The sequence below is a fragment of the Haliaeetus leucocephalus genome, unplaced genomic scaffold (genome assembly GCF_000737465.1).
Source record: "Haliaeetus leucocephalus isolate CR32 unplaced genomic scaffold, Haliaeetus_leucocephalus-4.0 Scaffold830, whole genome shotgun sequence".
NCBI classification, from domain to species: domain Eukaryota; kingdom Metazoa; phylum Chordata; class Aves; order Accipitriformes; family Accipitridae; genus Haliaeetus; species Haliaeetus leucocephalus.
The window spans coordinates 5,264,913-5,282,835 of record NW_010973266.1 but is presented as its reverse complement, the minus strand read 5'-3'; the positions used below and the strand labels follow the sequence as shown (position 1 = coordinate 5,282,835).

Sequence of the window (17,923 nt, the reverse complement as noted above, 5' to 3'; positions counted from 1 at the left end):
AAACGTGCTCCCTCCCTAAGGACAGTGCCTCGCTGCCCTCCAGTGGCAAGAGCCTCCAGGACAGCTTTGCCTTTTCCCGTTGCTTTTAGCCCCTCAAACTATGTTAGACTCAGATCCTTAGGGAAATTATAACGCATGAAAATTAGATGTTTAAATGCCTTTGGTGAGCTTACTTTTGTTTGCAAATGCTGGAGAAGTTGCCGGGTCAGAGCTGCAGAGCAGCATGACCACATGGATGACTTGCTCCTTAGCAGAAGGTGTCTTACGGCGCATGTGTCACATATATGAATGTATGTACCTCTGTGTGTACACAGGACACACAATGCAAAATACACACTGAAATTCGTATGTAGTTAGAAAAAGCTGGAAGAAGCTATTTCCAGGGAGGGGCAGTTTTGCCGGTGCAGCAAAGCTCCATCACTCCATGAGGAAAGCTTAACAGCAAGCTCCAGCATAAAGGTATTTCACTGCAGATGAACGCCATTCATTTTCTATGAGCAAATTTCAATAGATATCTTTAAGAACATGTTCTGGGAAACAGCTTTGCTATTCCAAGACCACAAAAGTCAGCCCTACTGTCATCACTGCTCGTTCTTGCCATGCAGGATTAGTCTGCTTGCTTAGCTTGGGACTGAAGTCTTACCACCTCCTTTCTAACGGCACCTTCAATGCCCGTGAGAGGAGCTGCAATGTTTAATGTGGAGGCTGGTCATTCTTTGTCACCTATCACTACAGATTAGCTGTACGAATCTTCTGCCCCTGCTAGCATTTGCACCTACCACCATCGCTTCTTAGATATGGTGTAAAACAGCCTAAGGTGAGATCCAGCCTCACTAGGCAAGAGCTGGGTAGTGGAGTCCTCAGCCTTCCACATGTTCACTGGGACTAATGTCCTCTTGGGGACCCGTTTTATAAAAGAGACCGAGGAATGCTGTAAAAGCAAATCTTGATGCTCCTTCATATTCAAGATACTTGCATTCAGCCATGTTCCCTATATTTTCCTATGCCTATATCAAGTCTCCAAATAGAGGTGCACTGAAATGCCACTGATTAAGAGCTTAGTTTATAAATAGATTAGATGTCTACAACTAGCTAATGTGAATTATGTCCCCACTTTCCATTAACAACCATGCTCCTGCTGCATGGGATTTCTTGGACAAGTAGCTTTGTTGCTGAGCACACTGTTTGGCTGAGTCAGCAGACTGACACATTAGCTATTTCTACAGGACTCTACACTTCCCAGAGAGAATATTATTGAAAGTCCAGCAGCAGCCAAAGAAATAATTTTGTTATAAGATGGATATGAAGTGCACTGAAATGGCACATGCATATCAGACTTCTGTGCCTTCTACGTGACATTGTTCAGATCCAAATCTTTAAATCCAGAGCACTTAGATCTGGGTCAAATCTCAAGACATAATGAATTTGTTTGACATTGTTTTGAGAATAAGATCTTAATGAGATTTCAGCTGGAGTTTTGGACTGTTTCTAAAAATTCCTTTTTCATTCAAAAGTGAAAAATGTTTGTATAAAATAGCTTAATTGCTCCCAGGAAAGAAAACTGCTACGTACTATACTGTTCAGGCCCAGCTTAGAGCTATGTGGATAGAAATATATTGATAAGGATCTACCGTAAACCCACTTAGTCACTTTAGGAGATGACACTGAATTCAAGTAGTACACCCACATGGAACTAGGAGTTTGGATACTTGACATGACGGTTTTTGCTCAAGAAGGTACTGTGAGGGTAAAAACATGGATATCTAGATAGATATCACATATCGTACTGTGCTAAGAAAATAAGAAAAGCATTCATGGAAAGAAAGAATTGATGTTCATTCTTAAATCAGCTAAGAAAATATAGCTTTGCTTTTTTTCTCTCTCTAGCTGAGACCCGTCTTCTCCTTGACTGTACAGAGTGAGGTAGAGCTGGAGGTGTCCTTTGAGGTATCAGAGGTCACATCACCACCTCATGCCAAGGAGATGACTGTGTGGCTGGAGGGATCCTTCTGGGTCCGTGGCTTTGCTAGAGTGCAATCTTTTCCAGCTGTATAGGATGGCCTTTCTAGGTGAGATTCCCTTTTTTCATGCAAGACACCAAATCTGAAAAGCTACCATTGAACGGTAGCTACTAATAGCTACCAGCTACCATTACATACAGACTCCTTAACACAGTTTTAGCTTAATTTAGCACCCTCTGGCCCTATTTCACTCCATTTCCTTGGTTGCTGTAGTTTAGCCCTACTTATTTACCCCCAAAACCAGTTCTTACCCAACCATGCCTCGGCCAATATCTCTTACAGCCATTTTGCTGCTCTGTAGGCTGCAAGTGAGAGCGAGATAACTGCAGATCTGAAACATGCTCGAGGGATCTAGTCCTGGGTTAAAGAGGAGTCAGAGGAGTATGAAAAAGCATAGAAACTACTTCTTACAGGAGTGATCTGTAGCAGACAGAGAGAATTTTGTTGAGACTTTCCTGACATTTTTAGGACGCTAATCTTCTTTTGGCACAATTCTCACCCTAATTTAATCTGGTTTAGTATGGTTGTAAATTGGAAATGGATTTAACCGGTGATATGACAATCCTTACCAAACAGGCTAATATCCAAAAGTAAATCACTGCTTCCTGGAACAACCACATCATCAAACATACGGCCACAAAGGGGCCTGGGGAGTGTTTGGGAAGATCCCGGTAGCCATTCCGGAACAGCGCTGTGATCTGGATCTCCTTATCCGGATGTCTGGATGTACCCTGTGAAATGAAAATACTCAGTAAATCACTTCCTTGGCATTGATCTGGAAGTTCAGGAAGAAAGATCAAATTGCACAGCACACACCTTTGGTGTAGACCAGAACTCATTTAGTATAAATTCTGAAACTGCGTTGGGTTAGAACAGACAACTGCAGTGAAAATGGACCTTCAAGTGAGTCTCACTTGGTTGCTGGTGTTAAGTGCTACTCTTCTATCTGAACCAGGTAACGTATATAATATATTTTCATGCTTTCAGGGAAATGTTAGAGAGAGAATTAGTTACAAATACAGACCGGCTTGCTGGGAAGTGGTGGCAAAGAGTTTCCTGGAATATTGGTGGCAAAGAGTCTCCTAGAATATTGCTGACAAGCTCTGTACCATAAAATCGTTGGTTTAATTTATCTTCTAATTCAAAGATTCAGATCAAATCCATTGGTTATATTCCAAAACTGGAGGTGCTGAAGATTACTTTCTTTCTGTCTCTTCTATGAGGGCAATAGTTTGGGGAAGTTTTTCTCTAGAAGTTCTTCTTCTAATATTCTAGTTTTGAATTTAAATTCTTCTATACTGTACATTTAAAAATGTAGAGAGAGAAAAAGAAACACAGAGCAGCCTGCCAGACCCAGGTGGAAATATACTTTACTGTAGTGCCATGTTCCTTCAAACTTCAAACAACAGTAACTCCAAACCTGCCTTATAATCTTGCTAGTTTGAATGAGGTACTTTGATCTTTAATTATCAGTGTGGACACCATAAATAAAGTCTTGTCAATCCTTTATAAAACCAGATAATTTCATGGAGTGTAGATTAAGGGATTGGCTATATTGAATTATTTATAAGACAAGAGCAAAGGCAATCCAGAGGGAAGTTCAGCATCAAAGAGGACTAAGCTGCATTTCAAGAAGGTGGTCAAATCCCAGCACTTCAGCAACCCTACAATCTTTGTCGTTATTTCATAGGTTCACTTTTGTCTTTGATTTGACCTGATGTAGACTGGATTAACTTTGGAAAAATCACTTAGGATCCTTGCAAACCCAAGACTTTAGTATCACTGAAGTAAAAGTCTGTGAAAGTGAGTGTCTGAAGATCAAATGCCAATTTGAAAATAAAAAATAACAATCCCCAAATGAAATTTCTTTTGATTTTAGTGATTGAATCAGGCACAGCTCTTCAGAGCATGCTAATTCCAAAAGAGCAAGGGTATTACTTTAAAAAGCTGCCATTTGAAAACATTACTTTGACCCCCTGGCAGCCTAAATCCTTTTTCCTGTCAGTGAGTATAAGTAGATTTTCAAAGGTATTTATGTGACTAAAACTATAGATTATTAAAACCACGTGATCAGGTTTGTAACTTGTTTTGGAAGACCATTTCATCCCCTGGTATCTGAACCATGATGTCACAGGCTGGTTTAATCAAACGTACATTTTTAAATACCTTGAGTAGCATATAGTATATTCTTCACTGTAGAGTTAGTCAAAGTTGGGCTTCCCACACAGACCTGAGCAAGGATTTCCAAAGATTTAAGCTAACATGCTGGGCTGCCAGCCAAAACAACTGTCACGGTCTGCACAGACAAATGGTCCACAGCCTCCCCGTGATTGAGGTAATTGCATATGGCAAAGGTAAGTAACCCTTTCCACTGCCCCAGTGAAATTTGGCAGAGCTCAGCTCGCAGAAGCCCATGTCCTCACTGAAGGTGAAGGATGTACACGGGGATTTCTGGGGTCAGATCCCTTTGCTCTTTGTGCTGCTATGAAATAAGGTCCTCTACAGTCACCTTCCACTGAACTATGAGGAAAAGAGCATGTCCTTCCAGACACAGGGAGGAACCGCAGGATTGCTTCAAAAACCCACCACATACCAACACTTACTGTATCTAACTGTATCAACACACATCAGGTACAATCTCACAGCAAAACATAAAATAGACCTAGAATTGTGATATGTTACACTAATGCTAATATGTTTTCTTGTCTCCCATAGCAAGTGGTGCGTGGTGGAACTCGCCAGAAGGCTCAGAAACTGGAGGTCAAAACTTACTATGGAACAAATTTTTGAAATGGATAAAAGACAAATTTAACCCCAAAGGTAAGAAAGAGAGTGAAGACATGGTCCTGAGCGTGAACATACCGGGCACACCTGTAGAGTTACATGAGCCAGCTCTGGGTGAGCTGGTTATCTCACCAGCACAGCCAACAATAACCTACCGTGACAGGTCTGGTCCTGTACACAGCAGAGCCATGTGAATGGGGCTGAATTAACCGCCCTGGTTTGGGCTCTGCTGTTCAGCTCCCTGCCCTGTACTGCTTTGCACGCTGCAGGCTTGCCCCAGTAAGCCCTGGGTACTGGGGACACTGAAACACTGGGCAGCCCATCCCTGCATAGATGAGGATGCAAGCTTAGACGCAAGAAGTTTAGATATCCTTGGAATAAACAAATTGAGATATTTACCTGATAATTTTTGCTTTAGTTTCAGAAGATCCACAACTGCAATTGGTATCTGGAGGGGACCGATGAGCGGGGAGGGTTGAAGTTTACCATGAAGGCAAATGGGGGACAGTCTGTGGTGATCACTTCAGTACGAACAGTGGAGCATTGTATGCACACAACTTGATTGTGGTCAAGTTGTCTCTGTCTTGGGACAGTCTTACTTTGGCCCTGGCAGAGATGACATCCACCTGGATGACGTGCAGTGTAGTGGAACTGAATCTTACCTTTGGGACTGTCAGCACGCTGGCTGGAGCACACATAACTGTGGACACCATAAGGATGTGTCCTGGTTTCAGCTGGGATAGAGTTAATTGTCTTCCTAGTAGCTGGTACAGTGCTATGTTTTGAGTTTAGTATGCAAAGAATGTTGATTCAGAATGTTTTTGCATTTTTTTGATGTTCACAGGTGTAGCATGCTCCACAGTTGCACCGTCAGGTAGGGCAGGGCTTTTGAGACATAAGTCCATTAGCTCTTCGCAGTCTCCCCAAGTGCCCAGAGACTAATTTTTAACTCAGAAATCATGTGATTACAGCTCCTTGGTAGACAGTGTTCTAGAAGGGTACATGCTCTGAATTACTAGTTATTACTCCAAATTATTATTTATTCATCCACTGTATCATTATTTCTGTTCTTTGGATAGCCCATAGGAACTGTATTTGCCACTCATCTACTAATATTTAGTAATCAATTCATATGAGGCACTCTTACCTGGATATTTTTTTCACCTTCAATTCTTTTGATAATCTTGATTAATTTTTCCTGGTTCTTAAGCTAGTGCAAAGGTAGAATGGAAATAAGGTGTGTATATACCCTGCTGAGAGGTGCACCAGTTGCACCTGCCTCCCAAGTTCACTTATAATTACTACTTGGAAGATGTTCTTCTGAGCCACATTACCGAAAGTTTAAGTCCAAGGAACTGACTTTCTTTTCCATGATGCCTGAAGTATTAACAATTTCAGAGATCCTTGAAATGTCTTTCTTTTACGTGCTGGTGATTCTGATTAGTAACATATCTCCCCACCCCCTGGCCATCTCTGCAGATTCCTCCTCTGCATCCAGCCCAAGCCCAGGAGAGGCTGAGACACCGTCTGCCCCAGGAACCTTGACAACCCTCGAGGAAGGTGAGGGACACTTGCGTGCTGATAGTCACTTCCAAAGCACAAGGCAAATTTCATTCTTTATTTCCCCTAACAATGGCCACTTTGCATCTTTCCAAACAACTATTGCATCTCTAGTAGTAAAAGAATGCAGTCAGAAATATCTACTATCTTTATTATTAAATATTAAATGAAGGTGAAAGTCTTTTTTTTTCAGCAAAAATAAAAGGCTATGCGTTGACTCACTGTCCTGCAAAGCCCAAATCTACTTACTTTCATCAAAATTTCAGTCCACATCTTCACTCCTAGCTGCTGCCAATCTCTCCTCTTCTTTGTATTTCCTCAACTTTCTCTTGGCCTCGCTCACGCCTTCTGCATCCACTATTGTCACAGAGGAAATTCCCACATCAGCTCCCAAAATCCCAACCACAGTTTATAAAGGCAAGAACAGCCATTTTGCAAGTGCTATTTAAAATAAACATTCTGTTAATTGGGGTTTTTCAGCTGAATTAAGATGTGACCATGTAAATCTGTAAAATATTCATAGCAGACAACTACAAATTAAATATCTCTGTGAAGGAACAACGCCCTTACAAAATTTTCACTTGAAAAATGTCAGGCTGTCAGGACATACCAGGAATATATGCATTTAATGATTAATACCTCTGAGCTTGTAGCTATAAATATGACACAGAAAATTTTGTAAAGCAAAAGTGTCCAGATCATTGTGATTTTGTGTGTCCATGATTCATAAAAACTCCAGAAACATTAAGGAGCACAGCCAGGCATTTGCGCTCATCTCCCTCAGCCGGACCTCTGCCTCTCCAGTTATTTAGCAGACTGATAGCACAGTTTCTTATCAAGCCTGAGACCTAAAGCAAGTCACAAGCTCCTCAAATCACCTTTGTGCTTTTAATTGCTACTTGCAACCATTTAATTTCTCATCCTTGTAGCCTCCTTTGGTAGCACAAGTGCCTCCCTTGCTTCCACTGCCATCCCAGAGGAAACAGAGACACCAGAAACCCTGACTACGCTGCAGACAGGTAAAGGGCATTTGTACAGCATGCAGCATGTTAGAAAAACATAGTTATGAGTTTTGGTTAGGAGGGGACGTCAGTAGAGATGCCAAGAAATGTTGGGAAATCACCATCTCCCAGTGCAGCTGATGCTTGTCTATGAACTTCCCCTGCTTGGTACCAACCCGCTGGCTTTTTGGCAGCACGGGCAGGCTATCACTGACACTGCTACCGCTACTCCAGTAGGGAGCTGCAAATGCTATATGCAAAGCCTGCTTCAGGGGAAGCTGAACAGTGCAGAATTTGAACCACAGAGTCTGAAGGAAATCATTATTTTTATTTCTTTAAGAAGCATGATTCCAGAAAAAGCCACCCAGCCTATGTTTCTCACCGTTTGTAACATTACCTATCTGGATTCTAAACAATTTATAAGCCTCCAGGCTTAGGCTTTCTTATCAAGTCAGTCCAGGACGAACGGCAGGTCCTGTACTCCCTCTTGAGGATTCCTCAGCTCAGATTCAGCTTTTCCCAACCTGGGGCCCAGGAGGTTGCAGGCTCAGCCCAGCGAGCTGGGGATGAGAGAACTGGCTCTCCCTCCAGCCTCCCTCCCCTCTTCGGCACTGTTCCCACCTGCTAGGAACAGGGCAAGGAGATCTGGTGGACAATTGCAGGAAAAACAGTATTTCAGTATCAGTCTTAATGGCCTCTCCCTCCTTTCTCCAATGACTACTGTAACCCTGGGAGAAAGACTTTCAATGGGATAAGCCAGAAAGAGCTGTAATAAACATTTCCCTCTATAGAACCAGAATGCCCTTTGGTATTTCACTTTTTGTACTTCTTAATAAAGTTGACTAGACATGCCCCGTTGCAGTGTTGGGAAACTATATACCAATAAATGTCACTGCTGAGTTAAAACACTCATTTCTGGTTTTGCTTCTCACACTCCTTTTGCTTTCCTCAGTCTCAGTGAAAGAAGTCTGAAACTTTTTGATGCTTGTAATGCAAAGCATTAACGTGAAGACCCATTTCTGAGCCATGTCAGTGGATGTGGAAGACAGCTAATACGCAGACTCCCTTTTCCAGGAAGCCTGAAGGCAATTAAATTCATCAAGAGCTGAATTCAGTCATTGAGCCTTACCTGAATGCTCTTTGCCTCTCGTTTCCATGTTTCTTCCTTCTTCTCACAGCCTCTGAAAATACTGCAGAATCATCCATTTCACCCACCACACTTACAGGAGACAGTAGTACCTCAGCTCCAGAAACCACTTGCACAGCTACTGTAGGTAAGAACAGACACTGTGCCATAAAAATCTAATACTAATAATAGTGTTCAAGTTTGTTTAAAATAGATTACATTGGTAGGACTGCAGTAACTGTATCAAGTTTAGTATCGGTAAACTGCTTCATCTAAGTGAAAAAAGAATCCAGCTTCTAAATCCTTCATTTCTAACATATTGGGCTGTCAAAGTCTGAGAGACATGTAATGATGAACAATTTGGAGCTTTAAGCTGCTTGTGCTATTGGTATAATTTAGCTATCAGCAGAAGTGCCCAAATATCAGTGCTTTTTTCTGGGAAGTGGAGAGCATCAACGATTAAATCAGACTGGGACATCTTCACTTTAAAGATTCAATAATCTTTGACAATTCTTTCCCGATCTTAAAGATGGAGATGCCACCACCTGACCCAGTACAGGAGCCGGTTCTCTGTACTTTCCCTCTCATCCCTGTTGGACTCTCTCGCCAAGGAACTAATGACGGGAGAGTGTAAAGCACACCACGCTGTAGTTGTTTTGTGTTGTGGAGCTGCCTATGGAGAATATCAGCAGAAAGTTCACTTGAAGGCCTGCTGCCTAAGCCCCCAGATCTGCCGCCCAGATCCTTATTGTCAACAGTAACAAAATATCACCTTACCTGAGTGATTATTCGCTTGAAGTTTTGACTCAAATTACCAGATTTTAGAGATTATAATCCAATTCACTCTTCCCTCAAGGACATAATCAAAATCATATCAGCAATCATCAGCTCCAGTTTCTATCACTGATTGATGGCTTTCTCCAGTAATGTATTTCCTCAACTCTCTCATAGTCCCTTCAACATCTCTGCATTCCTCCTTTGCATCCACTTCAGTAAATGAAGACACTCAGGGAGTATCTACACCAGGAATCCTAAGCACAGCTTACAAAGACAAAGTCATAGTTGCAAAATCAATTCTGAGTCTAAGTGAGCGAGCTAAGGAGAAGCCATATTGTATGGAAAATGTATGCAATGAAGTTTTAATAAAGAGGGCTAGGAATACATTGCTTCATTCTCCAGTGGCTAAGAACCTTAAAAATCCAAATTTTAAATATTTATTTATCATGGTATTATGTGGTGATAGAGGCTCAGGTAGAAGTACGAGGGATAAGTCCATGTTTGTTCTCTGAAACAAAGCTTCCCGTATTTTCACACTTTTCTGGCAAAATGACAAATGCAGAAAATTTTAACCAAAAATTTAAGTCTGGCTCATATTCATGTTTGGTCATTATTGTTCATTGTTCCTGTTGTTTTTTCCTCAAAGCTTCAACAGATCATTGTGTCACGGAAATGGACAACTTGATCACATCTACCGCAGTCATAGACGGTACTGAGCCGTCAACAACTCCAACATCGTCACCTACGCTGAGCGAAGGTAAGGAACAGTCAGATACAGCCTGTGTGCCTTGAATCCTTTAGGAGCAAAAATGTCTTTGTCCTGCATCACCCCGCAAGGCACCATTTGGGGCTCAGAAAGTCCCTGATGTCCCACCTTTTCCCCATTCTCTTTGTTGGGGAAACTCTTATTCTGGCATCTATTTTGTAATATGCTTTGCAAGTTTTTTAATGAATGAACTGTCTTAGTGAATCTAGGAAATAATTTCTTAGGTATTAAAAAATCTTAAAACCAGAATTTCACCAGACAGGCCCATTTTGCATAAGCCATCAGCTGAGCTGGCACCTTCCTATCCACCGCATGCTGTCCTACCTCCCCTTCTAATCAAGCAGAAATTGGTAGCATGAGTAGGCTTTAAACTCCTATGCAAATCTCCACCAGGGGAGATGACTATGTGTACTTTGGCTCTGGACTTGACAGATATTTTCAAGACACGCAAAAAAATGTGTGGGACACTATATTCAAAGTTCTTTTCTTGATGGACATTTTCTGTAGTGCCTACAGTTGCTCTTCTAGCTTCCTGTGGACTCCAGGGAGTCAGAGAAACTGGTGGCCATCCTCTTCAAAGCCCCTCTTCAGAAAAGTGGAAGACACTTCCCACATAAACTAAATTCGGCTCTCTAAAGCTTTCCTCAGAGCTCATGAGTTTCAAGCCTATTATATTCTTGATTCATTCATCCCAGCTCTCCCCATTATCTCTATCTTTCTTAAATGTGCAATCGCTGTCTGAGCAGCTGAGGTCTCTTTAGCACCAAGGAGAATAAGTAGCTCCCACGTATCACTCTGAGAGCCAGACTGAGGCTGGACTGGCTCACTGTAGCGTTAACATTACCAACTTCCAGTTTTTCTGCGGTCCTTTGGTGGCAGCTGAAAGGATGATTTTGCCCTTGTGCATTGGTTTTCTCTTTCCAATGAGCAGCCCATTCCACCTGTCTTTATTGAATTTCAGCTTGCTGATTTTTGACATTTATTCAGTTTATGAAGATCATTTTGAATTCTCATCGTGTCCTCCAGAGAGCGCACAGATCTTGCCTTTCCTTCTGCTACTCTATCTGTCCCGTTCCAGTTTCAGTGGCAAGGGCTGAGGATCTCATTACGGTTCGGTAGCCGTGGCTGGCTGTTTAACACCCGTACCATCTGTTAGTCCAAGATGCTGCAAAACATGATAAACAACTAGCAAGGCAACTGATAACTCCTCTCTATGACTTTTTTTAAACACTGATTGTCTTCTACAGCCTTATTATCTGTGCTGCCAGAAGTTCAGAGCTGTGACTCAGTACCAGTGGTAGCAGCACTGGAAAGTGTAATACGGATTTGCTTACTGCTCCTCCCATTAACCTTATTTTGAACAATATTTTCATGTTCAAGATCTAGGATCTATCCACCCTAATTTCTACAAACATCTTAGATATGGACAGACAAATCTTCAGCACAGTGAAGAAGAAATTTCAGTGTTTTTCTACCTTTTTCCTGCCAGTCATTTGACTTTCAAAAGGATAGAGATGAAAACTTTCCTACTTTGAAGAATATTTTACAGAGCTTTGATCAGATTTTGCTGCTTACCTTACTTATTCAGCCCGGGCTCTATTCCAGCTGAATGAAAGAAGTTTGCATTTTTTTGCACACACCAGTGAAACTGAGAAATTAATGTGGTCCCTCAAGATTGACTTTGATCTGCTTGGCTGTCGGAAGCTGAACGTGAATTTCTTAAATGAGTGATCTGTTGGCTATTATGCAGGTTTAAGGAACTTAATACATATATGGTATATATGGTTTCCTAATAATACCCTCATTGCTATGCAACTGTGTGCCTCTATTAAGTGCTTTGCCTATGTCTGCTCAACCAAGTATGTGAGCAAACAACTTCATTTTATATATGTATGGTGTGTGGTAAACTGTTGTTTGTGTTAAAGTCTCAGGAAAAGTAGGTGCTCACTGACTCCTTTCATCATATTAACTAACTTAACTAAGCACACAGCATTGACTTTGAAGAGATACAAATATCAATTCTTTTCTTTTATTAATTTGCTGAAAGTAAAAAAGTTGCCTTTCAGCTGTCTGTAGACAACCCCACAAGAATACATTAAAGATCCTTGGGACTGTTACTTAATCAGTCCTTTATTTTCTGAAAAAGTGCCCCCAAAATTTCAGATTGATGTTGATATTTCAGATTAATGAAATACTTCATTGACTTAGCAACTTTAACAGGAAAGATGCCTCCCTCCCTATAAAGCCATTTGTAATATCAGCTGAATCACAACAAATTTATTTTTGCCTGTAATTTAAGTCAAGATCTGGATCTGGATATAGAATTTTTAATCTGTCTCTTTCTCCCTATTCCCACCTGGATTTAGATAGCTACCATAGTCCAGTTCTTAAACATTTTATTTAACAACTTTCACCTTCCCTGGTGAATACTCAATGCCTAGATCAACAGGTTAATTATCTTTTGTCTCAATTATCTTTTTTTCTCCCTGAAATCATATTTGGCACTCTTGTAGATGTTTAGACCTAGCTCTTGGGAAGCGAGCCAAGCACATTGTGCTGGCATTTCTTTACAGCCAACTTTTGCAGAGGTAAATGATAAGCATGGTACTCAGATGGAAGGAGCTTTGATCATGGTCAGGAAAAAGGAATTAAGAAGAATTAAGGAGAAAGAGAGTCCTAGGAAACATGGCCCTCATTCTGAATGGATGTGAATTAGTTGGTTACAAATGGCTGCCAGGTGACAGCAAAATGTCCCAAAATGAAAACTTCGTAATCACTGACCCACCAAGGAGTAAGACAGGTGTGTATACGTGGTACAGTTTATGATGGCCACAAACGAGGAGGAACTCAATTACGTTGTCGGCAGTGTCTCTGATTTCTTTCTCTGAAAGAAAAATACACTCCAGGCCCATAAAACTAATTTGGAACTTCAGATCTCTAAAAGCTTTTCCCTCTGAAAGTGAGATAAATGTGTGGAGTATTCCGTAAGTACCCAGCTCTCAGAAATGAGTCTGGTCTGTAGAAATAGCTCTGCTACTATTCTGGGGAAATGATGCTGTGCCAACCATCTGTTATGCCAGAGGGTTAGCAAGGATGGGAAAAGAAGCTGAACCAGGCATTATTTAAAGGAAGAAACTTAGATTGCAAGGTAACCCAGGAAAAGGTTGGCTCTGGGTATTTGTGTTCGTCCTTTAGACAGCTCTACAGTACAGATGAGAATGATGGTAAAGAAAAGGTAGAAAACCTTCCCTTTGTTGCACAAAGTGGGGAGAGGTGGCAGCTAGCCGCACAGGTGAGGATCATTTTCCCCAGAGATGAGCACATTCTGGAAGAGGACGATGTCCATACCCATTGGGCATGTAGAAAGGTGGGTTCGAGCATTTATAACATCTATCCCACAATGGCACTGAAATTCAGGGGAGGGTCCTTTGCCAGAGCAGACTCCGTTGCAGGCTACCTGCTCCTGTCTTCCCCGGGGTGGCATTTGCCCCGAAAAAGACGGGCCGTGCCACTGCCTTGGCCAAACACCACTGATGCTCTGGACGGGCTCTTTCTCCGCCGCAGATACCTCCACTCTGCGCCTGGCGGACGGCGGCGGGAGGTGCTCGGGGCGCGTCGAACTCTATCACGACGGCGGCTGGGGAACGGTCTGCGACGATGGCTGGGAGCTGGCGGACGCCAAAGTGGTGTGCAGGAGGCTGGGGTGCGGAGAAGCTCTGGTAGCTGCGTCTGAAGCCCGGTTTGGTCCGGGTTCTGGGGAAATCCTCCTCGATGACGTGCGGTGCAGAGGGGATGAAGACAACCTGTGGGACTGCTCCCACAGAGGCATCGCCGTCCACAACTGCCGACATAAAGAGGACGCCGGCGTCATTTGCGCAGGTACGCTAGCACATCTCGGGGAAATTATTGTTTCGCGAGCAACGAGAGCTTGCCTGCAGCTAAGATTTTGATGCGCAGCTTGTTTCCATCAGTGGAATTGTTTCAGGCATGAAACCAAGACCTATGAGAATCGCTGTGTTTTACCACATTTTTTCTTTTTGTTAACCCATGCAGTTTATTCACACAGGTTTGTGTTTTAATTTTTTTATTTTAATTCTCAAATCCTTTGGCTACCTGGAATATAATTTTCAATCGTACCTGATGCCATTTCCTACTCTATTACCTGACCGCTTTATGCGTTACTATTTGAATCATAATTTTACATGATCACTATCATATTTCAGTCCTCCTAGTCCTGATTTCATAAATTATGAACTATGACTAGTAAATCAAATTTCCTTTTCCCGTATTTAGTAGGAAATTATTTTTAGTAACTTCCTTTAGGATTTTTCTTAATCAATTCCCAGTTTTCCAGCAATTCTGTATTCTGACTGGAAACACATATGTAGCTGGACAGCCCGAGTCACTGCAGTCGGTGTTACAACACGTGGTGGTCCACGGACAAAGCTCATTCACGTGGCAGGCGTTCTAGGAGCCTGAAATGTCCAAGGTGAAACCTAACTGGGTGAAAGGGGTTGTGGATGTGACCTGGCACAAAGAATACTGGTTTACAGCTTATCCTGGGGATAACTTCCTCTGGGGAAAAAATTCAAAGCAAATTTTTAATAGAGTTAGGTTTTTTAGTAAAGACCTCAAGCAGAGTTAAACACACAACCCTAGCAGATGTGTCTCCTTGGTGATTATGTCCCACACCTAAAACAATTAAAGCTTACACCTGCAAGGTAATTGCAACCATTAACACCTGACATTTAAAAAAGGGTTTGCAGCCTTTTCCCTCTTGGTGATGGTGCTTCCAGAGATGAATGGGTTGCTCTACATGACTACCGGTTTCTTTTTTTTTTCACATAGTAACTGCAGAAGGTCATTACGCATCCTCTGTAGTAAAACTAGAAATTCACTTTTCTGTTTCCTTTCCTAGAGCCAGATACTTTCCCGGTCACAACAGCGACCATTCCAGCTGGTGAGTTCTCCCTAGATGGGTCTTGCAAAGCTTTCACAGCTGATATATTTTATATAGTAACTTAAGCACTGGTAGGAAGGCAAAAATTTTATAGGTAAAAATTTCAAAGCAAGTAAATGCATGTAAGATGAGTTTCTGAGATATCTGAGGCTTATCTGAGAGTTTTGCTGTTAAAGAATATTGGTATTGATAGGAATGGTTTTGTTAGCTACAGACATATACATCAGAGCCCAAAAGAGAAAAGAAAATCTTTATATTTACTCCCAAGTATATATGGCACACTATGAGAGTAAGGATTTATCATAGCTGATGAACTGACACAGTGTCGCTTGTTACAATAAGATTAATTTCATGGTTTTGCCACTTTCTGTGCAACACAACAAAGTTGGCTTTTGCTATTCGATGAATGCACCTGGAAAGCCCTTTTCTGAGGCTGCTGAGTGCCCATGCATTTCCTTCTGCTTTTCCAAGACATGTCCCTGAGACTGGTTAACGGACGGGATGTGTGCTCGGGTCGCCTCGAAGTCTTTCACAACGGGAGCTGGGCAACCGTCTGCGATGATGGCTGGAACATGAAGGATGCCACGGTTGTGTGCAGGCAGCTGGGCTGCGGAAAGGCTGTCTCAGCCAAAATCGAAGCCTTTTTTGGGGAAGGCACAGGAGATATTCTCCTGGACGACGTGGCATGCAGAGGGGATGAGTCCTCCCTGGAGCACTGCTCTCACGGAGGGCTGGGCACGCACGACTGCTACCACAAGGAAGACGCTGGTGTTATTTGTGAAGGTATTCACCTTTTCCATTTCATTTAATGTGAATTAAGTTTCCTAAGCTGTGCATGCAAGCTGGTATGGGTGAAGGGAAGAGCTTGGTGCAAGGCTTGGAGCCGCTGTGGGAACGGGGACCTTTGGCAGCGGCTGTGGAGGGAAAGGGGAGGCTGATGAGACCCAAGAAGGATGGCCATGGGCACCCTGGTCACAGGTGGGACCAGCCCCCCGTGGGCTCCAAACATCCTGGGGCCATCTCCTCCTTCCACCAAGGGATTCCTCTACCTGGGTCTGGGGGAAGCAGAGAGGGAAAAGCGGGGCTATAGGCATTTTCCTCCAGAGAGGACCACCAGTAAGTTTTGGCAGACCAACCTGGACTCTGCTTTGGGGACAAAGACTATTTGCCTAAGACCCTCAAAGTACTTGTATCAGACTTGCAATTTTATAAACGTATTTTCTTCTCTTTATGAACTTGTACTCATTTTCAAAGATCTGCATCATATTTATGTGAAGTTTATTGAGGAAAAGGAAGAAAATTCCTGCCAGCTGAGGATGCAGATGGAAATTGTTTTGTTGGAGGTCCTGGCACTAGGTGAATGTGGTGTGTCTGACGCTAGACATCAGTGTAGGCTAGCAGGCCACTGCACCTTTGTGGACTCCGCTGTTTCTGTCCAAGAGAAAGTGAGATCCTATAGGGAAGTGATACTCACGCTGTGCTGTCATACTGTATTATAATGATATAATGAATAACAACAGCTGTGGGACTTACACATTCCTGAAGAAGTGAATAAGGTTTCTGTACCCCTCTGAAGAGGCCTATATTTTCACTTTGATTTTACTTTTGTAATTTTTTTTCTATTCTCCCCTTTTTCTACTACCATGCACTGTTCTTAGTTGATGGTTACTGACAAATAATTACAATGAATATTTGAGAAACAATTGCAACAAATCTTTGATGTGCTGTACATAAGCTGCAAGCCCCAGGAGAAGCATTTCAGGAGAAATCGTGTTCAGACTATCAGCCTGCATTCCTAATTCACTCAGTCCTGCTCAATCCAGCACACTGCAAGACATTTCTCCTCCAATGCATCAAGAGGCTGTATTGCAGCACGAGCCATACTTGCTTAAACATTTTAGTAATTTACAGAACAAAATGCTTGTTTCCCAACTAACCTTCCCAAGCTGCACATAATTTATTTAATTTAAAAAGGAGTTCCGGACAGCTCATCTGCTGGGCTCATGCAGATCTTGCAGTGGTGGAGCTACCTCACTGCAAACAGCAATTCATACTGGATTTCAGCCTGGGTGAGGAGGCAGGACAGAAATTATACCTGTCCCCACCAGGTTTGCTTCTCTGCCCCCCTGTTGACAGACGTACTCATTGCATGGGGTGGCAGTGAAAATAGCATGGGAGAAACACCTGCAGCCTTCTCCAAGGCTTCTTCACAAAGCATAACCTCAGTCACCGTTCTGGGGAGAGCCCTGACTGTCCTGCTGCTTGTCTCAATTTATAACTGAAAGCATTGATCTGGCTTTCCTTCTTTTGATGGCTTTTATTTTCTCTCCTGACAGTCCCTCCGGAGCTTATCGTACCTGAACCAAAAGGTATGGAGTACTTCAGTGTTTGTTTATTTATCTCAGGTTTAGTCAAATACAACTTATCCCGCAGCAGAGTGCTGATTCCCCTGGACTTTAGCAGCACTGAGCTGAAATTCATGCTCTCTCGGAGGTGATAGGGCCCTTACCGCATCGTTAACCCTGAGGAATTCAAGGCGCTCCGGTGAACGGCAACTCCTGGTGGGATCTGCGGACAGAGGCGTCCTGCCGCACTGACTTCTTTTGCCTCTGTGGAGATACGCACAACCACGCACGTGGTTTCCATCCACCCTCGAGGGCGGTAGAAATACCGCAAGCTGGTTTACACAAATGCCAAATTATGGGGTAAACTACTGTAATGTAGTTGGATTGGGGAGCTCAGTATACCAGGCCTAATCACACCTAAATGATAACGCTGCTTTGCTTTGTCAATCTGTGCTTTGCTTGCTCAGTACTGGAAAAATTACTAAAGCGTGGCTTTTATTTTCTCTTTGACAGTCCCGACCGAGTCCATGACAACTGAAACACCAGGTATTTATTTCTGGTCACTTATTGAACGGCGGTGAGC

The 17,923-nt window shown here is 42.6% G+C and overlaps 1 protein-coding gene across 1 annotated transcript in view; it reads left to right on the top strand.

The window, feature by feature from the left end:
* Positions 1 to 4,329: 4,329 nt before the first annotated feature.
* Positions 4,330 to 17,923, top strand: part of CUZD1 (CUB and zona pellucida-like domains 1) — a 34,102-nt gene continuing 20,508 nt past the window's right edge. Inside the window, exons 1-7 of the mRNA XM_010582021.1 lie at positions 4,330 to 4,375; positions 4,737 to 4,841; positions 5,650 to 5,679; positions 7,295 to 7,384; positions 8,892 to 8,972; positions 13,609 to 13,914; positions 15,467 to 15,778. Coding sequence (XP_010580323.1) covers positions 4,330 to 4,375; positions 4,737 to 4,841; positions 5,650 to 5,679; positions 7,295 to 7,384; positions 8,892 to 8,972; positions 13,609 to 13,914; positions 15,467 to 15,778 — 970 coding nt within the window. The remainder of the gene's footprint in view (positions 4,376 to 4,736; positions 4,842 to 5,649; positions 5,680 to 7,294; positions 7,385 to 8,891; positions 8,973 to 13,608; positions 13,915 to 15,466; positions 15,779 to 17,923) is intronic.